The 26,776-nt window shown below is 41.4% G+C and overlaps 1 protein-coding gene across 4 annotated transcripts in view; it reads right to left on the bottom strand.

Annotated features, from left to right (window-relative positions):
- Positions 1-352: 352 nt before the first annotated feature.
- elmo1 (engulfment and cell motility 1 (ced-12 homolog, C. elegans)) overlaps positions 353-26,776 on the bottom strand; it is a 108,839-nt gene continuing 82,415 nt past the window's right edge. For 3 of the 4 annotated variants that reach the window (XM_044335454.1, XM_044335456.1, XM_044335455.1), the window contains 6 exons: positions 13,931-14,094; positions 10,975-11,087; positions 6,167-6,274; positions 5,709-5,791; positions 3,385-3,462; positions 353-1,890 (listed from right to left, as the gene is read on the bottom strand). In XM_044335454.1, the coding sequence (XP_044191389.1) occupies positions 1,690-1,890; positions 3,385-3,462; positions 5,709-5,791; positions 6,167-6,274; positions 10,975-11,087; positions 13,931-14,094 (747 nt within the window). In that variant the 3' untranslated portion in view covers positions 353-1,689. Of the gene's footprint in view, positions 1,891-3,384; positions 3,463-5,708; positions 5,792-6,166; positions 6,275-10,974; positions 11,088-13,930; positions 14,095-24,680; positions 25,108-26,776 lie in introns of those variants that run through there. The other variant, XM_044335457.1, reaches the window with a different exon arrangement.

Here is a 26,776-nt window from a genome sequence, read left to right as displayed (position 1 = left end):
ACTGTGTGCTAACATGTCAACTGGTCAGATGACAGTAAAGGGCTTTAATTTAGTGTTTTTGAGTTAATTATGTTTCAAATGCTTTTTTGTGAAAATGAAATTGCTTCTCTGATGAGATGCTTCTCTGAGTCCTAATCTTTGTCCATCTGTTACTCAGCTAAGGCAGTCTGTCCACACAAGTCTATTAGAGTGATGAATCAGTACATAATGGCCCAACACGCTATAATGTAACTCAATGGTGGAAACCAAACCATGTAGAGCTGTCTAACCTTTCATTTTTATGTTCAAAACAGCGGAAAGATCATTAGAGTGTATGTGGTTTATGACAGAAGAGAGGAACTGCACAAAGTGGTTACAGTTCTTAAATCTTTAATGTAAACAGCAGTTTTGAGGGGCTTTGAAAAAATCCTAAAGAAAAACATCTGAAGGTATTAAATAGGAAGGGGAAAATATATAAATCATACTAGAAATAACAACCATGATCTGTTTTTAAATTAAAAAAATACATAAACTTTCAATTTTGTGGCCATATAGTCCTGAACACAAAAACAGACAACTTCCCTTGACCAAAAACACTAACATCCTCTTTGTAATACCAACTACTTGGCAATTTCACAATTTTAAAAATCACTAAATTATGACCATCTTACAAATGATAAACAAAACAAAAAAAAGCTCAAATATTGCTTAGGAATGTTGTGTACAGCAGTCATTACAATGATAGAGACTCAAATGAGGGAGAGATGAGTGTGTGTATATGTGTTTCACAATGACGGTGCTTTTACGGTTGTTTTTGGCAAAGCCACTGTGTAGGTGTATACAATATGCAATAAGCAGCGGTGGGATAATAACATTAATATTAGAATATTCAAAAGAGAGGCTCGTAACTTTTGTACAGGGCCTGGATTTCGAGGATTGACTTATTCTAACAGTCTTCAGTATGTGTGAAGCAGGACAGAGCGGATATAAGAGACTATCTTCAGGAGCTGTACTTCAACCTTCCATTCAGTCTCTTGGGAAACATTTAGCTGCCACAAATACTGTAAGTGAGAATGTGACAGGAAATACCTCGGGGAAGTTGACAACAAAACATAAAATCCCCCCCCCCCACCCTCCCACCCCCCGTAACTACAGAACCACCATCCTGACCCCTGTACTCATCCCTCCCCACACAATAGCCCTGAGGAAAAATAATAAAATAAACATAAAAAGGACAACAAGGAAGCTGAAATCAAATAGAATTTCGAAGCAATTCTCTACAACAATCTTCAAGCAAAATGACAGCTGGCGCTTCAGCCAAGAAGAAGAAGAAGTGAGTGAGTTTTCAGACACAGGAGGAGAGCAACGACGAAGACACAGAGTGACCAACAGCAGGCCAACAAATACTTCCTGGTATCTCTTCTCCATGGCAACCTGATGACTCTGCAAGTACTGTGCGAAGAGCTGCGTTGACCCCGAGTCCCTCAAGTGCAGCAAGCCTATTAATAAGCGCCATTTTCTCTCTTATAAAGGTCTAGCAAGAAGCAAGAGGAAAAAGGTTTGATAAATCCTTTTTCTTTTAATCACAGTTCATTTTTATATTATAATGGTTTTATTCATTTTTGTTGTTGTTTATAAGAAAGGGGATTGGTCCAGTGAGTACAGTAGGTGCTGGGGTAGGTTTGGGTTTGGAGCTCGTGGGTCGTTCGCCTAGTTACAGTCATAAACAAAGTCATAGTTGCTAGGTTCTTTGGGAATCGGGGGCGGGGCCTCGGGAATCTGGATGTTCTCTAAATCCAAGAGGCGGAGCTTCATCTCCATGGAGAGCAGGGTGTCCATGTCAGATTTGGTGTACTCGCTGGTCATCTCCTTGCCCAGAAGGGCATTTAGACCATCTGTCCACACGCAGTACTGCAGAGGAATTGACAGAGGTAGATCCAAAATTAAAACAAACTATTACTGGCACAAAGGAAGTCTAAAACACAAAACTTATAAATTCCTAATTAAACTTTGTTTTCTGACTCAGATCTTAGAGAAAGGAAGCTGCTGACAGCACACAGATTGCACCTGGTATAGAGACATGAAGTGTGTGTGTGTGTGTGTGTGTGTGTGTGTGTATGTACACTGTGACTCAGGAGAGACACAGCAGGGACACTTCCTCCTTGCTTGTCCTAAATACTAACTTCTGCGTTAAATCTCCTCTGTGTGCAGAGTATAACATTACGCCAGAATCTAGTTATATGCTATCATGGTAATAAGCAGAACTTGGTCTTTTGGGCATAGTCCAAGTCAAGGTCTCAGTCAATTCCAAGTAGTGTTAAGCAAAATGGCGATATATACCATCAGACAATATACATCTGTCCAAGATTTTTATATACTGTTACTAGCATGGTGCTACTTATTCCTTTAATATCACTGAGTGTATTAGGCCATTGCGGACAACGTTGCAAATCAATGAGCAGGACTGTTTTATGGGAATATTGAATTTTTATTGATTTTATTGTATTTTTGCATCATTGTGAGGAAGTACCTTCATTCGTTGAGTATTAATTTGCTGCATATGCCACATATTTTATCAACAAACAGTTTCTCACTTATTTTCCAGAATATATATGAATATATATGTATGTATATAAAATGAAATATACTTTGATGGAGGATTTTATGCATACCGCACACTCCTGATTGCAGGTCTTTTTGGTGCCTGAATGCTAAAAATCACACAGCCTTTTAAGCTTTTCCTTTTAAACCAGCATTTTTTACATAGCTGAGACTAAGTGCTTACACAGCAAAAGGATTAATAGTTACATATTCAGGGTGTGTAGCTATACATGGATGCTGTTTTTTTAAAAAAAATTTTTAAAGGAGTTTAGTTCAGTTCAAGCACTAAAGCACTGCAGTCAAGGTTGCCTTAGCTAATTAGCATCAGCTACTCCATTTGTGCTTCGTAGACACTGACTCTTTCATCAGCTGTGTGGCTAGCAGCTGACTAGTAATATCTAATCATATTAATGCAAGTGTGCAACACAGCCATCCTCTTTGTGTGCATTGTTGATTTAACAAGGACTGAATGTTCCTTTACGTGTTTACTTAGGGGACATCAAGTCTTTGGGGAATCATTTCTCTTAGCTGTCAAGTCCAAGTCAAGTTTCAAGTCTACATCTCTGGCTATCTAGTTTACTTTCCTGTGCAGTCAGCTTTATCTAATCATATTTTATTCCTATTTTATATGTATATATTAAAGTTTATGCTTTGGTAATACGTGCACATCTAAAAAGAATATCTTTTACACTTACATACACACACTATATTCATACACTAATGGAACAACTTTCTCTTTGTGCCTTCAGGTGTTTATTTGTTTGACACTGTCAACAACCGCAGGGCGGGCTACTGTTGGCTTACCTCATGCTTGTCAGGAGCAATAAAGTTTAAATACTCGTCGGACTCGTAGAGGACAGAGAAGGCCAGCTCTAACACCTCCTGGAGAGAGGACAGAGTGAAGGACAGAGGGGGAGAGGTAAGAAAGAGAAAATGGTGCAGAGACGGAGCAGCAGATGCAGAGTGGAGAAGGTGGGGTGGTAAGAGGTAAAAGAAAAAAAAAAAGGGGTGCAAGGAAAAAAAGACGGATTAACAGGTGAGATTTACACCACAATACTGCCACACCAATGCAATCTACCTCTCGTCCTCACGTCTCGTCACCATCTGTTACATCAACACATCAGGCACCAGTGAGAGAGAACGCAGAAAGCGAAATACCTGAGTTGCCTTCAGACACTAGATATTGTAAAATGGGCTGAGAAAATGACATTTCAAGAATGTTCCTTTAAAAAAATCCACTGTGGTCTGCTGTGGGCGATGAATTGAATGCAGTGCGAGGACAGAACAGGGACACAGAGAACCCGATTTGTATACATGAAAGCAAGTCATTATATGCATGCTTGCGATCTGCGTGAAATTAATGTCTGATTTACTATGGCAGCAGGTATAATTACACAATCAGAACGTGGGACTGCAGCCTGGGGTGCGTTTTGTGAGACAGAGCTTAAAAGACGCAGTTCAGTAGTCGGATTTGTCTCAGACCAGGAGGCTTGAAAAAGAAAAGGTGTAGTGATGCTGAAATGGAAATATTTAGAGTAGTTATGAGATTCTGAAACACTTGGTACAGCGGTAATTCAAGTCAAGAAAAAGATTGTTTGGGCTTCTATTACTCAATATACACTTTATGTATTGAAAGCCTTATAAATATAATGCTGTGAGAGTTATTTAATACCCCTAATGAAGTTACAGAGATGAAAAACCTTAAAAAGACACAAAAGAAAAGGTTGCATAGAAAACAAGGATGTAGAAAGCTTTCATTCACCACATTGCATTAGCAGCTTTGTTAGCAGTTCAGGTTAATGACCACTAAGACACAACTATGCTCTTTATTTGGTGTTATAAAACAAATATTACGTTCATTTGTTTCTACTCTTTCAATTTTTTTGTTTTGTTTATGAACTAATTAAGTGCTGCTTAGCGTGGCGCTTCATCTATCATTGAGATTTCAATAAAATACCGGTTAATTAAATTTTCCTTACAACTGTCTTATTCTAATTATAACTGCACAAATCTGGACCGGTTCTTTAGATGCAGTGGGTTTTCCACACCAAGTGCAAATTGCATGAAGACCAACCACTTTTATCATATATCCTCCAGTCATCTGCATGATCCTCTTTGTGTATGCATAAAGCAGAGAGATGCACCTCACTAATGAAATGCAAAGTGCAGCTCAGATGAGCTTCCAGGTCGGTGCAGCTGTTTTCTAAATAACGTGCATGTCTTGAGGTGATGAATGTGTCAAACAAGACAAAAATGTCTTGAGTAGATGGGAGATATATTATATCTGGAAAATTATGATGATGGGAAATAAACAGAACTATCTGAGAACTTAATACATCTTTGTGATTTTTTGGAAACAGTCTGAAAACATTGCTTGCCTTGTCGCCCTCTCACCTGTCTCAGTGTGTCACAAACGGTCCACAGGCTGGTTCTGCTCTAAACCCCGTAGAGGTGACTTTGGCTGGCCTTGTAACAGTGAGTAATGAAATGTGCTTGTGTTCTCATTCACAAGGCTGGGACAGGCCCGCTAGACAGCCCACAGACCCCCCTTAGGTCACTCTCTTAGACCTGCGCTTATCGACAGGGTAATAAAGGAGACAAAGCGGGGAGGAGGCGTGCTCCTTTGTCTTCAAGGCTATTTATCCAAGATCCAATATATCAGAGTCCCGTGGGTGGGGGGGACGCGAAGGTTTGCAGAGGCAAAGTACGGGAGAGGAAGGACCGATGTGTACACAGATTCAGACGAAATGGCTCTTTCATCCTGGTTAAGGCACCACAAAAGTGCACAGCCATGTATTACTTTTAAATTTAAACAGCAAAGAAAACATGTCAGCAAGTTCTTGGTGGCTCTTGTGTGATTTGTGTCTGCAACTAAAGGACTATTCCGCGATTTATTTCTACACGATGCTACCAATAGATTCGTCTCTCTTGTGGCGAGCGCCGAGATGCAAGTTATTGTTTTATTTCCCAAAGCAAAATTATGTAACTGACATCATATTATGCAACTCTCACGCACACAGAAACAAGCTCTCTCGCCTAGATAGATACACACCCACCCACCCACACATGTGCACGTGTACACACGCGTGTGCACACACACACACAAACACACACATACACAAACACACCTTATTTTGCTTCAGGGCTCCCTTCTCCTTCATGTGAGGACAGTCTTTGCCGGTGATAACAGCTTTGATATCAGCCACAGGCACTGCAGAGAGGACAGGAGTGAGTTCACAACAACAACAACAACAACAACAACATCCCTTTGACAACTGTGTCATCCTAGATAGACGGCTGGTTTATTCAAGAGATTAAAAGTTGAAATCCTCCCAGATTTGTTGCTGTGCAAGTATAACTGATGTTAACACTGACTCTTAAAGCCAACAGTCAGTGTCAATGACAGTTGCGTGTCACTGTCTAGACCGTGTTTGGGGTTATGTGAGCCCTCATTAAGGGGAGAGGCTGTAGGCTTTTAGAAAATACATATTTGAATAAATATTGTGTGCTACTAAAACAAATACTGTGTCACATTAGTGGGTAAAAAACCCAATGAAAAATCTCCATGATTTCACTCAAAACTCACATTTGTCCTGTAAAGAGTCGTGGGGCACCTCGCCCTGAGGGCTCTCCTCCAGGTCTCCATAGTGCAGGACTTTATGGTTCGGAGACAGACGACAATACCAAAACTTATCTGGAAGAAAACATAAGGACAAAGGAAGACAGAGGGGACGGAGAGGGAGATGGAAATGTCAGTGGCTGGCGTAAGACATCATCTGAGATTACATGAGTCATCAGCAGGAGAGAAAATTAGCACGGCAAAAAATCTGTGACACAAAAAAAAAAAAAAAAAAAAAAAAACAGCCTTGAGGAAAATCCACAGATGGGCTATGATGCTCTATATGAGGGAGGGATCTTGATGGGCAATAAAACAGACAGTTGGCCTTCATCATTTTAACACTGATTCAACAACAATGAACACTCAAGTGAAGAGCAAAAAGGACAAAGTTTTTCTGGCTCAAATGAGGCAAAGATGGAGCCTCAACTTTAACCTGCTCAACCTTGATTTATTATTTTCTTTCCATAGGAAAATAAATATAAACCTGTGCCAGCTCCTCAGGAAAGGCCCCAAGTGACTGAGCATCAGCATGTTTTAATTTAAATCATAAAGGCTCTGTTTACAATGTAGTCAAACAATAAAAGGAGGAAATTTTCAGACCAACTCCTCTGCTACACACATGTCAAGCAAAGCAAACTTTTGGTGCCTAAAATGTTCACTGAAATACAGAAAAATGGGAACACTTGTAAACTAATAAATCATAGGCACGTGAGATTTATCATATCCACTTGCTGTTGAGACTGTGCCAAAGGTATTGATCAAACTCTGTGGTCATTTTGAGTGGCATTGTACTGGACTATGGACAAAATATTAGAAACACAAGCAGGAAAGCAGTAAGAAGCCCTTTTATGACTTTAATACATACAGCCAACATTGAAGAGGCAGCTTGGTGTTGAAATGTTTTAGTACCGTGACTAGAAGCTCTAGAACCACTGTGGACATGAGTTATATTCACTTGTTTTTGTTGTCAATTTGTTATCCTTTGTCCTGATTCAATTTTATGCATAACAGTTTGTTCTTCTTAAATGCTATTTATATATTTTTTTATATGTTCTGTCTTTGGTTTTACTGTTTTGTGAATGTTTGGACGTGCGTGTTATGTTGTCTATGACAGAATAAAGCAAAACCAGATGAGTTTGTACAATGTTATGGACATGAATCACGCCTGCTGTTTAAAATGCAACTGAATGGTTCTTGTTGGTGAGACAGTTGCACTCAAGTTTTAATGCAACGCTATTAAAATAGGTTTTTATTCCCTTAAAGGTCACGTTTTGTTCAAAGTGGCACAGAATTTAAGTGAGACATCACTGTCACTTTAAGAATACATAATCTCAGGTTGAGAGTGTTTTTCTCTTGGCTGATGGAATGAGTAATCCTCCTCAGCAGAGGCCTGCTTACTACCAGCTGTGTGTGTAAAGCACTGGTCACTGCCTCCACCGCCAGCCTCTCTGTGGCCAAACTGGTGTTCTTTAGTGGTTCCCTGCCAAGGTGGGCAGCGAGCTGAGCTGGCAGTCAGCGGGCACAGACTGGGGAGGTCTGGCTGGTGTGTGCATGGGTGGCACAGTCCAAATCCTAATTGCTGAAAATAGACAGTTGGCGCTGCCATACTGGTGCAGAGTGGCACCAGTCCACAGGGAGCAGATAGTTATGCGTGTAGCGGCTGTGATGAGCGGAGGGGGTTTGGGGAGAAAATGCTATCAACTGTTAATTTGTGTGTGTATACAAGCACATATGTTCTCTTTTGGCTGAAGATGCTGTAAATCCATCTTGGATTTCATTTCCTTCTTGTATCATTTAAAACTATATAACGCTCTTCATTTGATTCAACCACCATAACATGGGTGAATGATAACATTTCAACAGAATCAAAGTTTACTTTTGCTTAAGTGCCGTATTCACGCAAGGTGCACTTTCCTGAGTCCCGGGATGTGCTGTTACCTGCCTGTACCCTGCACTTAAAAGAGGTAGTACTCTTTCTTCAAAACACCATCAACCTGGGCTTTTACAGAGAAGCATCCCCTTGTAATGGGCAGACTGGCACTTTGGAAGGTAGAAAGAGGAGTCATCTGCACTGAAGTCAGCTAAATTAATATTTGATGTAGGTACTTGAGTCCCTGCAGGCTGAAGGACTTTGAAATACTTGTTGTTCAAGAAGCTGAGGGAAGAGTGGGAAAGGAAGAGAGGGAAGAGTGGAGAGCTTTTTATGTATGTAAAAAAAGATAAGAGTTAACATTCCTAAGAGTAGAAAGATTGTGAAAGTTTGCCTGAGCAATGTACTGAAGACAAGAAAAAAAACGTGGCCAAGTTTCAGCATTACATATGCAACACCCTCGTCTTGATTGAACGTCTCATTTCATGTGAACACTAAGTGAAAGTGAAACTTGCTATAGGGCATGTTTTATTATTGCTAAGCTTGCCTAAGGTCTGCAAGACAAAGTGTGCTTCACAATGTCAATGCATGTATATTGTGAGTAGCAGCATGAGGAAAAAGGCACGGAGAGGAAACAGAGGCAAGGATAGACATGTATGTGTGGGGGGAAGAGAGATCCACAAGAAGAAAGATACAAGTGAAAAAAAGAGGTTAGGAGTGAAAGGATGACAGATAAGGCGGGAGTTTTGTGGAGAAACAGCATGTCCTTCACTAATTCAAATGTCCTCAAAAGCAAAGACAGCTAATATACAGCTAGCTTGTAGCAGGCGGGGGACTTGCCTCCAGACAGCGTGCTGTTGTAGCAGATTAAAGATGGTGTAACCCTACAGGCTAGCGTGCTAAATTAAATCCAGCGGGGCTCGTGAACTGCTTTATATACAGCAGTGTGCGGGTCTACTGTTTCTGACAGGCTTGTGGCTTTTGTTTCTGAGTTCAGTTGGTTGCTTGTCTATATCTGCATGTGTCCTCATTTCCTTTGACAAGCCTTCATAACCATAATACGGTAATGTGAGACTCTATTTACAGAATGTTGCTACGTAAAAGCCAAACAAACATAACTCAGCCGACCACAAGCAGCGATGATGATCAGATACTTAATCTGAGTGATGCTTTCCATCTGTCCTGCAAGATCACTGCTACTTTTTTTCCCTCCTACGTTCCTTCTCAAATTATGTTTTTTTTTTTTTTTAACGTAGTCCAGAAATATCCATAGCATCATTCACTATTCATATTTTGCACAGTCTGAACCCCTATACTGTTCAAATAATGTTATGTGCATATACCTATGCTGTTAATACTGCACATACCACCTATTCTCTAACTCTGTCCACTTCTCCTCTGTATATATGTATTTATATTGTAGCTCTCTACTGTCACTATACATATTGGAAGATATAGCATCATTTATGCTGTAGCACTTACTTTCCTGCACTCATTTGTAAATAATACTGTATTATAATACTTTTTTCACTTTTGGTTGGATGTTAACTGCATTTCATTGGCTTTGTACCCGGACTCAGCGCAATGACAACAAATCTAAATCTAAAATCTAAATCTGGATGACAGCTGCCAAGTCAAATCGTGATCAGGCTTTAAAATGCCAGAACGCATCAGTGTCAGTGAGAAAAATCCACCAGGTTTTACTCAATTTGATTTGACTCACTGGAAGTACAGTTCCTGTAGGGCAGCTGATGACAGTAATGCAATAACGGCAAAACCAAGCCCAGAACCTGAGCTTGTCACTGTGTTAAAAATTTTACATATTTGTATATGCAGCCGGGGAGGAAAGTGACAGAGAGGGGTGAAGGAAAGTGCAAGAAGGAGGACAGAAGAGTGAAGGGATTAGGTATCACGAGGATTAAATCCACTTTGATTGAAGAGCAGTATATTATACAGGCTAAACGCTACCACTGCTACCCCCCTCATCACTCCTACCCCCTCCCTCTCTCTCTCTCTCTCTCTCTCTCTCTCTCTCGGCAGTGAGTGTGAAACACAATATTAGGCTGAATGATTCCAACACGCTCCTATCTGGGCTCGCTGCTGGGCTTTCACTTTCTATCGTTTTTCCTCTCTCTTCTGCTGACTCACTGGGGAGAAATACCATCAAAATGTACCATAAATTAAATCAAATGAGTATTAAAATGTGTCTAAACGTGTGCTTCTACAGTAAATTAACTCAAAATGGTACCACAGATGAGTCCTTAACAATCTTAAATGTAAGCTGGTTAAATATAAATATACTCTGAATACTGCAGCCTTTGGCGTTCACGTTGACACAAATCAGCTGCCGCGTGTTATCTCACAGCAGAAAATAAACTGCTTTATCATTTTCACTCCAGCACAACAGCAGCCTTCTTTTGCTATTGTTTCCTTTCTTTTCTCAAAGCCTTTTCTACAATTTATCTTGAGTGTGCGTGAATGTGTGTTTACATTGCTTTTGTCAGTATGTACGTATGCATCTTGGTATTTCTTTGCATGTCATACATCGGGGTGTGCAGGGGTAAAAAGGAGGGTGAACCAGAGTGTTTGTGCATCTTGAGACAAAAAGACGTGTGCCCCGTGCTTCTGTATGTGTTTGAATAAAAGTGGCAGCATGTGACTACTGTATATGTCTCTGCCATTAAGTCTAAGAGAGCCAGGAAAACTTGAATGAGCGATCACAACAGCACATCCACAGCAGCCCAGAGCTTCACAGATCTCCTGTGTTAAAACGTTTCCTGTGGAATTTTCATAAAGCAAAGGGAATAAGGCCATGGGTGCCGAAAGAGAGGGACAACGAACAGACAGAGACAGGAAGGAGATAGTTTAGCTGTGATGTACAAGCTTGTGCATGTGCGTGTCTCACCTTGCCTCCTGCGACTACTGATTTTCCTGAAGCAGGTTCCCTCGCACAACCTGTTGAGCCTCTGTTGTTTGATCAACTCCATGATCTCCGGCTGGATCTTCTCCCTCAGCTCCCTTCGAAAAAAAAGGCAGACACACACATTATTAGCTCAAGGGGAAATATCTGAATCCTGTAAACCACGAACCTTCCAATGTGGCAAGCAGGCACAAGATGGTCTACCACTTGCAAGTGAATTCTATTACATTTCCACAGGTTTTCTGGCTACGTGCAATATTCATCTGACTGACAAAATCCCCTGGATTATGACTGTCAGGAGGGAACAGAGAGCATGCCAAACACACAGATATACACATGCATGCACATACGCACGCACTGCTCCAGCTCCTGCTTGGATCACTGTCATTTATTCATGCATCTACATGTATGTCTGTGTTGCATATGAATGCCAAGCACACAGCACTAGTCGACATGAATTATGCATATTATCTGCCACAGCAGCGCTGTTCCCTCTCTTTTATTTCTCTCCATTATAGTTGAGTCCTTTCTCTTCCAATTTAACTCACATTATACACAGATAAAAGCTCTGCATCTCTAACATTTTCTTGTGTTTTCCCCATGCTGGTACTCTTGATCGCATTTTCGTCCTTCCTTTCTCTTCCTCATCTCCTTCAGGCTCATCCGCTTCTTGTTTCCCTTCATCTGTCTCTCTGCCTGTCTATGTATTCGACTCATCAGTGATTCCAGTCATTACATTGATCTGTGGTCGGACATTCACTCTGACACCTTTAAAAGAACAGCTAGTGGGGAAGGCGTGGCTCATCGTAGGAAGGGCAGGTGATTATAGCCCTGTTCATGTATCAGTCTTCTGACTGAGCTAGATGCAGGTGAGACTTCTTTTGTCTGAGAGTTTCAGATGGTTTTGGCTACGCAGTCCTCTTAGAAAATAGCTCCGATTTCAATTTGAACCGATTCTTTCCGCCAGATGCAGAAAATCCCAGACAATTGGATTTAAATGCTGAGGTGTTGCACTGGTAGACCTCTATAAAAGCAAGCACTCTGGTTGCTATCAGGTGTTCAAAGGATGAAAGGAGTGAGGCACTCTGATATAAAGGTGGCACAAAAACCCATTTCAAGCCTTGTGGAAATGTACAGTACCGACACAGTATATCAGTAAAATACTGCCAAGCACAGGTGGAAAAGGGAATCAATAATGAATTAAGTTAAGCCACTTTTCATCCTAATTTTCTGGGGACTACTTTAAAATTAAGCTGTGTATTAACATTTTCTCATAAGTGTATCCTCAGCAGTTCTGAGTCGACCTGCTGCATGAATTTTTTATTTGATGTCGTTTATATTTTTCAGCGTAAGCAACTTTGTATAAATATAAAACTTCCCACATACTGTGCTGTACAGTACATTGCAAAAATGCCTTTTACTAACTATAGCAAAATAACGGCAGAAAATAAGCTTTGATATGAAGCCATAATGATTCCTCTTCACCTTCTATAAATGTTTAAGAACTATTCACCATCATAATTAATAGCAGACAACTGGCAGCAATTGTAGCAGGTAAATACAGAGCTCCTTTAAATCTGCAGTCTGACACACTCGGCTCATTATGTTTACAAGTCATGAAAGTATTGTATTGATTAGAGGAAAATTCCACCTTCGGGTAGTCTCACGCTGCTAAAGAGAGACTAATCAGTGTGTGATGTTCGGTGCTTTTCCGACAGCAATTTTGTGATAAAATGTTAAACTGTGCTTTTTCATTTCATTGTCTTATCCAGTTTCAATAACTCATTTCTTATTTATCTCAAAATATGTTTTGACAACAGCAAGAGATTGGGTGTGAAATTGTTGCATTCAGCTGTAGTACAGGCCTTATTTTTCCTAATAATACAGGAAACATTATTAGTTTTACATATGACATACTGTACATAATACAAATGTGTCTTTACCTCAATTTTAAATGTAATAAGATAACTGCATCTCCAAACAAAAGGTGGACCTTGAATTAAAAGCTCTATTACCAGTAGTTGAACAAGTGTTTTCAGGTACATTTTTCCACAACTTCCTTCACTTTTGTTCTGCTTTCTCCACAAGAATTAATTGGCTGCTAAAGTTTGGTCTCTACCCTTCCAATATCGATTCAATAAGCCCTTGGCTCAGCATCGATTACTGTTCAAAGGGACAAGCTCTCTCGGGGAAACGATTTTTCAATAGTGCTAGCTACTCCATTAAATACAGGCAGGACAAAACAATGTTCTCCATTAGAGGGCCTGCATCCATGATCAGTCAATGAATGATCTATTACGGACTAGTTCTCCATGCTTAATGAGCTGGAGGGTCGTTAATGGAGTATTCACAGGGAAGGCCATTTGCAGACAATTTGAACTGAATGCATATTTTCAATCGCAGGAGGGAAGCACAGGTGCAACCTCCTTTAGGCCAATAGCTGGCATTTAGTTGACTAATGCAAAGCAGGAAAGGGAAAAAAAACATGAAACAATTAGACGCATATTAATGACCACAGCTTTTTTTTTTGCAGGTGCAAATTATGTCCTCATTTGAGTCTTGAACACGTGGTTTTGAGAAATGTGCAATTAACAACAGGAATATCACTGAACGTCTTTTTCCTGTGGTGAGCGGTGGCTCAAATGCAGTTGCTCTGATGCCACAGAAAATGTTTTACATCTTATTGTAATCAGAGTTTCCATACTGCAGCTTGCCTGAAGCTGCAAGGCATGCCATAGAATACATGAATAAAATCTTAGTAGATATTATTCACATTAAGTTCAGCATTTTGTTGCCTGTCTAACAAGGTCCTGTGGGACCCTTTAGTCAATCAATATACTCCTTTGAAAAGTCTGTGCAGATGCATTCCTGGATTTTTGTTTCATCACAAATGTCCAGCTGGCACGATACCATCATACTGGTCACTGATTGGTTAACTCACAGGATGGGGCGGGACTGGAAGTCTTCCTGATTCATCCTCTCTGACTGGCGTATCTTCAGGATCTCTGTGTAGCTCAGGTTCTGCAGGCGACTCTTGAACTGGTCCAGGGAATTAGGCTTGAGACCCAGCGCTCGCATGATCTGCTCCCTCACCACCTGCATTACCTGCAGAAGAGAGAGGCAAAGGTGAGATGATCATGCATGCACGAACCATACAGAATCTAGAAGATGTGTCAGCTAAAAAAACACAGTCTGGAAGTCAGGAAGTCAAGGATTAGTCAGGATTAATGATGTGATTTTTTTTTTTTTTTCTGAACTGGAGCCTGTAATCCAGTCTGGTGCACTGAGCCTTCAGAGGAAACGAGCAAAGCAAAATAATTTAACAGTGGCTAGTCAACTGTTAGACCCAGTATCACACATCAGTGAAATGCATGACAGAACTCTGCTTGTAATACCTGAGCTATTTAATACCATTAGTCTAGCTGTGGCTGCAGAAGCATGACATGAGCGCTGTTCCACATCATCAATCCCATTCGAGGGGTCTTTATGATCAACAGAGGTAAAAATACAATAGCAGAGCTCTTGGCAATAACACATAAAACACATCATGCATGTAGTGTACTGTGTATACATTACTGTGAGGTGATAATTTAAGTCTACACACATCACAAACACAGATTTAAAACTTGAAGTGCTACTTAGTTTAGCATAACAACTCCAGCAAGAGTAGAAATAGCTATTAAGATACTCAGCTCAGGTCTTTAAGCCATGAAACACTGGACTTGACCAAATACAATGATTTAAACAAAACCCTGGACCTGGACTGAACCTTATTTAAACTCATTAAAATATGGAACGAAATTAAAGTCAAGTTTGAGCTGAGCTACTTTATGGCGGTACTTCACTTCGCTCTTAAACGGTGGATAAAGTGATTCGTTCCAGAGTATAAAATCTTCTCATCCTTCCAAGAAATCTTCAATAAAAAACACTTGATCATCCAGAAAATTAGCCTGAACTCGCAAACCAAGTCCTACGCCGGAATCTTCAATGACAGCTGCTTTCACTTGGCTTTGCACTCTAGCAATTTATTTGCATTCTGCATAATTAGAATATGAACACTAATATCACCCAAAGACACAGTAGATTCATTTGCGAAGGTATTCAGCCGACGCACAAGGGACTTAACTGAGAGCAGACATAATTCCAAATGTGCTGAGCTTGGGTTGATGTGGGCCTGTAAATCCTGCTGAGACACTGTATGTGATATCTGGCTATAAAAATTAACCTGACCTAACATTTCTCCAGCCAAACTGAGCAGTGCTGTTCCAGTTACTGCAGGCTGCGCGATGGTAGACGTGACAAGCAGCCCTGATTATGGATCAGCCTTGTTAGCAGCCGCCTCTGGGCCTGGAGATGCTGATTCACTGGATCAGATCAAACTGAGGTGACAGAAAGAAATAGACTATCTTCCCCTCTGTTCCCTTTGATTTTCCTCTATAGTATTTTCTCTAATCTCTGCTTGCCTTGTTGATCAAACGCTTAAGGACATGCAAGTATTTCTGCGAGCACACTTCCTCAGAATATGTCGTCTCTAAGAAGAGTTTGGGATGGTGTTTCATGTCTATATATATGAGATGTTTCTTTATAAATCTGTCCTGTGTTCTTCTGTTTCACCTGAAATCCACATCCATAACAACCATGTCAGAACCCAGCGAGCCAAGATACCAAACGTATGCTTATGCAATGCAGTTCTTGCTGTTTATGTTTACTGCAAGGCGATTACTCATCAACTTGCTAACCTCTGGACTCTCACTAGTCACACTAAGCCAGGGGTGAGTGCATTAAAAATAGATGATTTGAGTTGCTGAAAAAGAAATATGAACAGCATAAAACCTAGATCCAGTACCAAAAAACAGGAAAACTCAAGACGACCCGTGCGATGGAGGATAATCTTCCGAACCGCATTAGGAAGTGGTCTGGGCTCAAAGTCTCTTTTTGGGAAGACAGCGCTACACAGTGATACTACCGTGAAAAGGAATTAAAACATTTCTAGTTCTAGATCTGATAAGCCTTGAAGGTAACACTCAGCTCTAACGTTTAAAAGACAGGAAAAAGTAATCAGTCTGATTCCTAACAAACGGCCACAAGTTGACCTTGGAAAATAAACACATGCACGGAAGTTGACAACAGAAAAGGAGACTGTGGAGAATTATTTAGAGCAGCAAGCCTGTAAATGCCTCTCAGCACCAATTCAGTGTTACAGTTTAACTCTGAAATGAGCTTTAGTGCAATTAGAGACCAGTTACAAGAGGATATTTGATTCACTAGCTTCTGCTATTTCAGGAATCACTTGCAGGGTCCTCAGCTGCTCTCTGTGCACCATTTGTAAAATTGTATTTACTAAGCTCAGACACAGAACCACATGAGTGCACAGGAAGTCTCCTCCAGTGTGATCCAAATCTAACTGGCATTACTGGCTGATACAGAGCATCAGTGACTCAGCACAAGTACATTCTTTAAATCCTCTTTGACAGAGGCAGACAGAAGTTGAAATCAGGATTTCTAAAAAGAAGCAATGTTCTGGACCGGGGTGAAGCTATAATTAACTGGGATAAATGGCTTAACTGTAGATAAGTGGCTGCATTGTCACAGAGTAAAAAAGATAAGTTATATGCGTTGTTCTCCTTTGTAAGAACTGTAGAGGAGACATAAAGGAGTGAGCAAAAAAACAGAAGAGAACTGCTTCACTGTGTCAAGTAAGTGTTGCTATGATATAAAAAAATGTGCTCTACTTCTAGATAATAGCTGTGTTTAAGTAGCGTAACATAATTGCCAAAATCTACATGTCAACATAAAAATGCAACCACTAGAGGGCGGAGGTGACACCTTCCCTTGTTACTAGTCAAGACAAGTTATAGGGGAGCGTGTGCAAAGACTCTGAGCTGAGATGTAGACTTGTGATAGACAGTTATAAGAAGAAAATTGCTTTTTCGTTCATGTGATTGTCTGTCCCTTTCCATCCTTCTTTCCATTTATTCAGTCATCCATAAAGACAGCTGTCCATCCTTCCTTCAGCGAGGAACATATTCATGACGACTCTCGTTTCTAGCCATCTTATGGAAAGCTATATTTCTGTATTCTCCCTCTGTCTGTGCTTCCCTTTAATATGTATGCCATATTTTCATGGGGAGAGACAGGTGTCCAGCTAACAACAGATTTACAACCCCAGAGGACCGACTTTTCAGCCTCAGCACTTCACCCCGGCATCTCCTTCTTCTCCTCCTCCTCCTCCTCCTCCTCCTCCTGAGCTGAAAAATGTGCAGACAAATGGATGAAGCCACAGCTTGCAATCATGCTACGAGAGATTCATCACTCCTGTCCACTACTTTTAATCACAACTGCACGGAGTTGCCCATTATAAATTTTCACACACATACACACTTCTATAATCCTGATAATTAAGCCTTAAATTAATTTATGTTCCCATTAAGATTACAAATGGTCTGTCAGTGTGTCTAGAAGAAACGCTCTTCCCTTAAGAAGCTATTTGAAAGTAAAGGAAATATCACAATGCAACAAAAACATGAGTTTTCATGACCTCAGTTTTAGGTTATCAGTAAAGATTGCAGATTGTAAACAAAAACAGCCCCTCAAATTGTTATCTGAAACCTCTATGTTTTGTGTTTTTGAGTATTATCCCAGCATGCCCAGCTTCTTAAGACAGATCTTGCTGTCACCTGCAGCTTGCTTTCCAATCTACTCCGATCTCTAGAGAGCGACTGCCATCCAGCCCTGGTGTTTCAGCGGAGCCGTCCCCGGGGAATGTTCATTAATATGCCTTGTTTGCAGTCATGTCTCCGGCAGGAAAACAATTCTGTTGGCCCATGTGGCAGCACTCATGCTAATTAACACTGCGAATATTCATCACATTTAATACGAACACATGGTCCTTTCACAACAGGGCGTTGGGGGTGGGGGGAGGTATTATGAATATTTTATTGTCATCCTTCTTTTTCATCTGCTGATTGCTCAAAGAGCACCTTGGTAGAGGTGAGATGACGTCAGCGCTGGAACAAACTTTGCAGGATAAAATTATCCCTAACTGACTCTTAGCTACATACAAGATGAGGTACATTTTTCTTGTGTCGTTCTCCCCTTTTAAAACCCACATGATCTCCCATTCAGTCAGAACTGTTGATCCAAGATTTATCGGTTCTATCTTGTCCACCTTTATTTCTGTCGTTGCCTCTCATGCTCCCTAATCTCCTCCAGACAACGGGCCATCATTCTTTTCTGTAGCTCCTTCAAAGGAAAGTTAGACAGCAGAGCAAGTGTCAGCAAATATAATTAAATGCCGTCTCATGAGCCATCTAGAACACGTAATGAAGAGCTGGCCACACTGCCTCCTCTGCCACGCTCTTCCTCTCTTTCTTTCAGCCTCTGCTTGAACAGGACAGTCGGGCCAGCTCCTCTCCCGGAGTCGCCCCGCCATCCATCATTGACAACGCATCAGCCGTTACAAATTACCGTCCCCTCTCGCCGACCAATCGACTGTCGCCCCTGCTTCATTTACCTAAGAGGATGCTAATGACATCATTTACCAGCTGTCAGTCAAATGTTCACCCACCACTCAAGCCTGGGCGGGAAATCTGGAGATTGTGCCAGAGAGACACTTTGGTGGGAAAATAATACAGCGGTAATCATAGAATAATGGCTTTGCTGATACTCCCTTAAAGCAATCAAAAAGTCAATCTCATGTGGCGATAATGGGACTGTTGCTGAAGTGTGTTTCTGCATGTAGGGACTTGAAGTAACAAACATACAAAAGGGAGCGTTCACGCACAAAAAAATACACACATTCGCCTTTAATGAGGAGCAGAATACAGGGAATCCATGTCCCTGTTATTGAAATGGTAATTACATTTTCCTTCTCTGCCACAATGTCCCATGTTCAGTTAATAATTATCTCCTTCAAAGTTGACCATGATGCCATTAAAAATAAAACACTGCCACAGAGATGGACATGAAAGGATGCTTGTCTCTTATCACGCTGTACAGAGAGACAAGGCTGGTGGGGGTTGTATTAAATTTAGAAGCTGAAAAAAAATGCATTGAATAAAAATGCAAAAATGTGTTTTGGAAGCAGAAAGGAATGAAAAAATGAAAAAGTTGTAGTTGAAAATGTCTTATACCAAAGCTTCTGTTACTGTTAAATGACTATTAAAGCTGTTAAATTATCATATATTCTCATACAATAAACATCAAATCAAAGCCAGAAAGTAGCCTAAATTAAAGATGCACCCTTATATGGTTTACTTCTGGTTCCTGTTTATGAAACGGTAGTGACACTAATCTTTGCCAACTGTGCCGACTGTGCTGGTTTTTACTCTCCGTCACCCCCACGTTGTGTGTGAGAGGACGTTTCAGGAGGCGCAACAAAACACAGACCTCCGTCTGACAGCACGCACACCATGGCATCGCTTTGGTCACAACAGTGTAGTGCTTCAAATGCTTCCCACTGGCTGGCACTACAAAAAGCTTGTGCTGAAACAACAGATCATGCTGCTCTGTGTGTCATGTAAGTGACGGAGACCGAGACGATATTTGTAGGGAATTTCAGACCTTTATCCCCATTTGGATTGTAATAAAAACCAATATGGATCACATAACAGGCATCATGAATGGTGGTGAAACAGTGTTGACAAAATCTTACCTGTGTAGACGTGCTGTATTGATTAGAACCGAAACGATTAGTTGACTAGTCGGTTAACCATTCAACAGAAAATTAATCAGCAACTATTTTGTTTAAATCAGTTTTCAAGAAAACATGCTAAACTTTGCTGGTTCCTGGTGATGATTGGCTGCTTTACTATGGTTTATATCATTGTAAACTAATCATTTTTGAGTTTTGGACTGTTGGTCAGACAAAATAAGTTATTTGGAAATGCATCACCATTACCTTAGGCTCTAGGGAAATTATATATTGGGTATGTTTCATTCAATTCTGGCTTTTCAGAGCCATATTTATAATGGAAAAAAACTGGCATATTAGTAATTAATTATTTTTTGATTACTCAATCAGTTGTATGGTCCAGAAAATGGTGAAAAATGTTGATCAGTTTCCCAAAGCCCAAGATGACATCCTCAAATGTTTTGTTTTTCCCCAACCAACAGTCCACAACCCAAAGATATTCAGTTTACTATCATAGAGGACTAAAGAAACCAGAAAATATTCACATTTGAGAAGCTGGAATAAGGGAATTTAGAAATGTCCTTCTTAAAAAATGACTCAAAACGATTAATCAATTATCAAAATAGTAGGCAATTCATTTAATTGCTGGTAACTAATCAATTATTTGGCTAATCGTCGCGGCTGTAGTTGGTTGCAGGATTAATTGGCAGCATAATGCCAAAACTTTGATATGCAAGACATTTCAGTTGCTTCTTGTTCTTTCTGTATGGTATAAAATACCTAAAAACAACCAGTCAGTGTGCTATTTACAGAGAGGGTGAAAAGCAAGATATGAATGTTGCACAGCCAACTTTTCAGATTATATTCAATACATTCAGCTTTTCTGCAGCAGTTTGACTCTGACAACGCTGTCATGCCTCTATGTTGAATCTGCTGAGAGCAACTGAGTGGAAAGGCACTACTTTCAGCCATTAAAACTTTCAATTATGTATCGACCCCCCATGGCTCAAATGTAAGGAGTCACTGTATCTGGTTATTTCAATAAAATAGAGTGGTAAAGGGAAAATGTAACTTTAAAGCCCAGTAAAAAGCAGCTCTTTTCTCTCTCAGTGAATACCTTGGGGACCTGTTTGACAGCATTACTGCACCACAGGGAGAAGCACATACTGTATTGTACACAAGACAGATAAACACACTCTCAATGTACACACTTAAACTGTACATATACTCATTTATCCCTTCTCTCTCTCTCTCACACACACACACAGGCGTTATGCATTATGAACAAGCACTATCTCACACAAAACAAATCTACTAGAGACTACTCCATGTAAATTCACAATATTCCCATGCACACACACACACACACACACACACACACACACACACACAGAAAACATCTGGAGACCTCCCTCTATCATCCCTGTTCTTCCTTCCGCATGAGTGATGCGGAGTCGGTGCCGGCTGTTGCTGCTGGCTGATGTTGCCATATTTAGAGGGCCAGCGCTGCACGCCCAGACAAACTGTCAGAGAAGCTCTTTTTCAACAACCAGCTCCACGTGAGATGCAGCACGATCCATATGGATGACCGGAGAGAAAAGTCGCCTGGGAAATCGCCGCTTACTGTAAGTCTATCAAGAAATGCTGATGAAAGCCAAACTCTGTTAAGTAAGTTGGTTGTTATTAAACATCTATTCCAGGACATCAATATATGTATTATTTCATTGTATGAGATCACCTTCATCAGGGACCAGCCCTATCCTCGCTATAATGCATCATAGCTGAGTAGAAATACTATCCAAAAAAAAAAAAAAAGAAAAAATTCTTGATCTTATTAAAGTTGTCTGGAAAAATGAAGTCACAAAAGTTCTCCATAAAAATTCAAACAGCACCCTTTTAGTCCATCAAGTTCACCCCCCCACACGAACAGACAAAGTGTTTCAAATTAAAACCAGACTCCGAGAGTGTTACATCAAAACCGGATTATTATATGAGACAGCCGTATCCCAGCATGTATCCACAGTACGACACACCCACACATAAGAAAGCCTTTGTGGAGATCGGCTTATTATTGTCTGCAAGGAATCCAGAGTACATACTTTGTGGACTGCTGTGTACAAAAAAAGACTACAGACACATGTAATATGTGTCACGGAGGTATCCGATCGCAATCTCTATGCATGCACTGGCTTTCGAATAAACAAACACATAAATAACTAATAGATAAATAATTGATAAATGACGAACTAAACCAAAAGACGAGGAAAGTTTGAGTTTACTTCTCTTTTCCCAGCTGATTTACAGAGAGCTGCTGCAGAGATGAGACAAGTGGTATCACTATCCTGACACAACAAAGCAAAATGTTGCATCTCCTCTCGTGCAACTCTGATGGTTTGATGCTAATGGCTGATGATCTCTCTGCTCTGATTAGTGAGCTCAGCTATGTTATTCTCAGTGTGAGTAGGCCTACGCTGCCTGAGATCAGAGATCCCCCCCTTAGGAACACAGTCACAGACACACACACACACTCATATGCACAAAAAAAAGAAAACAAGTACAAGTCCCTGTACAGAACCACAGCTAAGATTTCACACTATTTCATATACAAACCATGAGAAGATGACAAAAAACATAAACAAAGATAAACTCATTACACTGTACACTCCCCTATGAGGGCTCGCTGACAAAAACACACATTCACGCACTGTCCGAGTGAGCAAATACACGTGCAAAAACAATAAAGCAAACCTTGTTAAGGGAGTGGGAGGTGAAGCAGCCATGCAGAAAGATATAAATAGCCTGTCTGAATTCAACAATAGGGGTGGAAGAAGAAAGAGGTGACGGGGGGGGGAGGTCGAGAGACGAGAGTGAGGAGGAGGAAGAGAGAGCGAGACCTCCGGAGATAGGGGAAGAGGAGAAAGACAAAAAAGAAAGGGCTGCAAGGAATTGAACGAGAGTGGGGAAGGAAAAGAGGTATAGAAAGATCTAGGCAGCTGGAGAGGTAAATAAAACCAGTATGAAATAAGAAAACAGCAGGACTCATTGCAGGAGAGAAGAAGTGGGGGGAAGGGCTGGTTTACTGTGTCCTGATACGTGTTATAGATGTACCGTTTCATGCGAGGCGCGACGGCAGCAGTCACAGTTGTTGGCATATGGTAGCGTGCGCAGCGCTTTTACCCACTGTCCCAAGCTGCTTCCTGCAAATCCAAACATGGCATCCACCCAAAACCATTGGCACCTGCACTGACATTATATTGTGACATCACTTCTGACTGGATGCACCAGCACCCATTTCATTAATCATGTATGCGTGCATTTTAACCTACTGGCAAAGCGGAAGAACTGTCCTGTCGCTAAAGAGCAGAGCCAGAGATCATTTGCATTGATTTGCATTAAGCTTCCTTAATTGATTTGCGGCGAGCAGCCTTAAATAAAGCTGAAGTAGGAGCTAAACGCAGAGCTTAAAATATTCTGAAATTTTGGCTAAGTGGTGTGTGAGGGCTGCTGTGGGGAAGGGGGGGGGGGGGGGGGGGGGTCCGCTCAGCTGCTGCCGGAGCTTTTGAGGATTGCCATGTGAATAATCCCACATGGGGCAGGTCAGTCTTCAACATGGCTGAACAAAGCAGATTATCGACTCTCTTCTGTATCACGCCGGTCCAGAACAGAAATGTCAAACACCAATAAAAAAAAGGGCTTTTGCTTTACATCTATGCTTGATTTATTTAGCTGAAGTGCTCATCCAGCGTGACTTCAAATGGGTGACCAGGATCAAGGTCTCTTGCTCAAGGGCACTTTTTAATATACAGGACACTGATACAGACCGACAACAATGATAGATTCAGTGATTTAACAGGGATAGACTTCTGAATTGTTGCCATAATGACAATCTGATTATCAGGCTTTAATAGGACTAACGATGATTTTCATTATTGATTCATCTGTCCTGTGTTTTACAGATTAATCGTTAAGCCTGTAGAATGGCAGGAAATAAGCAGAAAGGCCCAAATCATCATGTTCAAATTGCTTGTTTTCACTGACCAGACAGACCAGACTAAAAGATATTCAACACAGAATAATATAAATAAGAGAAAGGTAGCAAAATCTTACATTTAAGAGGCTGAAATCAGCAAATGTTTGGCATTTTTGCTGGATGAATGGCTTTAACGATTAATCAGTTATCAAAACGGCTGTCAGTTCATTTTACTGTCAATTGACTGTGTTGTTGTATGTTTCAGTTCTCATCACCACAGTAGGTCACCCGGTGACCGAGGCATAGTTTCTTACCACAAAACCCATGCAGAAAAGGACAATAAGTGGATGCCATGGTAGCGTGCACTATCCAAAACAAATGAGATCAGGTATTGGCAGCATTTCACAGACTCTGCTCTACAGTCTGGGGCTGACCTCGCTCTAATCCCTGTGTCAAACCCCTCTGGCTAAAACACTGGTTGAAGCTCATCCAAGGCTGAGAGACACAGTGTGGAGTAGAGGAGAGAGCAGTAGTAGTGGCATTGAATTCCTCTGGTGACAAAACGGTGGGTGTTGGTGATGTGGAGTAATCCCATTCACAACAAAGCCCAACCCCCCACCATACTCACACACACTGTACACTGGAATACAGATGATGCCTGGAGTGTGACGGGGGGGGGGGGGGGGGTGGTAGATGAACGCGGGGTGTGTGTTTGTAAGAGAGGGTGAAATAATCTAGCGGATTATATGTGTGACTGACTGTGTGTCTTAATGAAAAGGCTGTGCTCCGGGTCCTTGCCTAACCTGTTTACGCCTCGCCGAGTCTACACAGCCCCATCTGTCCCTCCTCTTTCTCTTCCGCTCTGCCCCTGTCCCATCTTCTCCATCTCTCCCTAGCTTTTCTTCTTCTTCTTCTTTCCTTCCTCTCTCCATCCTCCCCCCTCCTCCTCCTCCTCCTCCGCAGCCAGGCAACAACACAAACAGTCCCTCTTCCTCCCTTACTACCACCTCCCCTTGCTCCGTCCATCCATGCTAATTGAAAACCACTCGCTTTCACTCTTTTCTTTCTTGTTTGATTCTTAGTACTTACATGTCACCTCCATGGTTCCAAGTGCGGTGTGATACTCTCCACAGTGACTGATGAATCCTTGTGCTTTTGCCAGAGAAGGAGTTTTTTAGCAGTGCCCTGCGGGAGGCAAGGATGGATGGAAAGATGGATGGAGGGAGCAGATGGCTCCTTGGAAGAGCGGTCTAGCTGAGTGTGGACAGTTAGCCTTCACGTTAGCCACGATGAGGGAAGACTCGTCTGACAACACGGCTTGTGTGCCTCCTCCTTTTGCCTTTCCTTTCTCTCCTTCCTGTCTTGGCTATTTGTTACTTCAGTTTTCCCACTTTTAGTGTATTCCCTTTAAATAAAAAAAACAAACAAACTCCCTGCTTCTCCTCTCACATCCTCCCTCTCCCCTCTACTATAATATTTTCGTATGTCTCTCTATCTGCCTTCCTCCCTCCCTCTGTGACTCTAAGAGCATCAGCCAGGCTGCTCTGCTTCGCTTATGTTGATCTCCAGGCTTATGCCCTGATTGGATACACGCCATGATCAGAGACGCCAATAGTGGTGCAGCAAGTGGATCACATGATAAGTATGTGTGTGTGTGTGTGTGTGTGTGTGTGTGTGTGTGTGTGGGAGAGATGAGTGGAGAGAGAGAGAGAGGTTTAGACGGAGGGGGAGGGAGGGAGGGATGAGAGAAAAGGAGAAGAAGGAGGAGGGGTATCGTGAGTGGCTGCAAGCCTCTACATCAGTGAGGGATTTTTTTTTCTCCAAGCGCCTGAGCAAAGAGAGATGGAGGCTTTTTTTTCCCTCCTCTGGTAGGGAAAAGGAGGAGGAGGAGGAGGAGAAGCTCTCCGCACAGATGTTTGGATGAAGAGACAGGCAGCGGGACAAGACAGGAGTCTCTGATAGACGCTCGCGCACACACAAATACTGATGTGCACATAAACACAACCGTGTACACATGCAGCGGAAAAGTGGCTCCATCTTACTGAAACAGAGCTGGAGTAGTGCAGCGCAGCAGCGGTAATTGGACAGGGGTTACTATGGAAACAGGGAAAACGGTTGCCTGACAGTCGGAGCTGTGCCCTGGGAGCATCAGACTTGCCTCCATTAAAACGCGCGCACGCACACACACACACACACACACCTCTTGTTCTTTTCGTCTTTTACTAAACACAGCATTCAAAAAACGAACCAGACAGAATGTATAGAAGCTCTATGATGGTGTGTGTGTGGGTGCCATAGTGTTTTTAAGCTTCATTTAAGCCTTTGTCTCAAATGAGCATTAACATGTAAGACCCTGTGTGTGTTTTGTGTGTGTGTGTGTGTGTGTGTGTGTGTGTGTGTGTGTGTGTGTGTGCGGGGCAGATGCACAGTCAGCCATGAAAATCCAGCCGCTGAGAGAGTGTGTGAGCATTTACGAAACGCTCACACACGCACAGGCCACAGCGCCACGCACATCCGAAACATTGATAAAACCTGAACAAGGTGTTTTAGTATTCAACACGTCAGAAGTCTCAGTGCTGTCAGTGTCTGGCTGCTGGTGTAGGAGCTGCAGGGAAATGTAGCCGCACGCTAGCCGTGTTTTGAAGTGGACGCCCTCAGAATTATCCTTGACACAGCTTATTATCCACCTACACACCCTAAAGAGGATATATCTACATAATACTGTATGTACATGAGGAATTGACTGGCAACATGCGTATAATTTAGTTACACACCAGTGCTTTTACAACACAATCAGGATCTAGATTTAGAAAGCAGTGCTGGAGTTGACAAATGGTAATTTTGCTCCTCGTGTAACCACAGGATTTCTTTGACTTATGATTAATTGATTAAACTTATAAATATGTCAGATTGTTTCTCCAGTAATGTTGTCGCTCCTTAGATAAATGCAGGAATTTATGCAAAAGATCTTGTGCTTATCAAACACCAAAGCATATTTGTGAATATCGTTTTCCACGGATGAGCAACAACTGATAAAAACTCGTTCTCTATAAAAGACAGCTATAGTTCAGTCTGAATGACACATAGATGGCAGTTAAAAGCCCAACCACCAATCATATTAAATTCATGTTCTTACTTTTGTGCAAAGTCAAATATTTAGCCCTTTTTAGTTTTGTTTACAGGAT

The sequence above is a fragment of the Thunnus albacares genome, chromosome 19, assembly GCF_914725855.1.
Source record: "Thunnus albacares chromosome 19, fThuAlb1.1, whole genome shotgun sequence".
Lineage (NCBI taxonomy): Eukaryota > Metazoa > Chordata > Actinopteri > Scombriformes > Scombridae > Thunnus > Thunnus albacares.
Note: the sequence above shows the minus strand (reverse complement) of the source record. Positions and strands in the feature narration are given on the sequence as shown.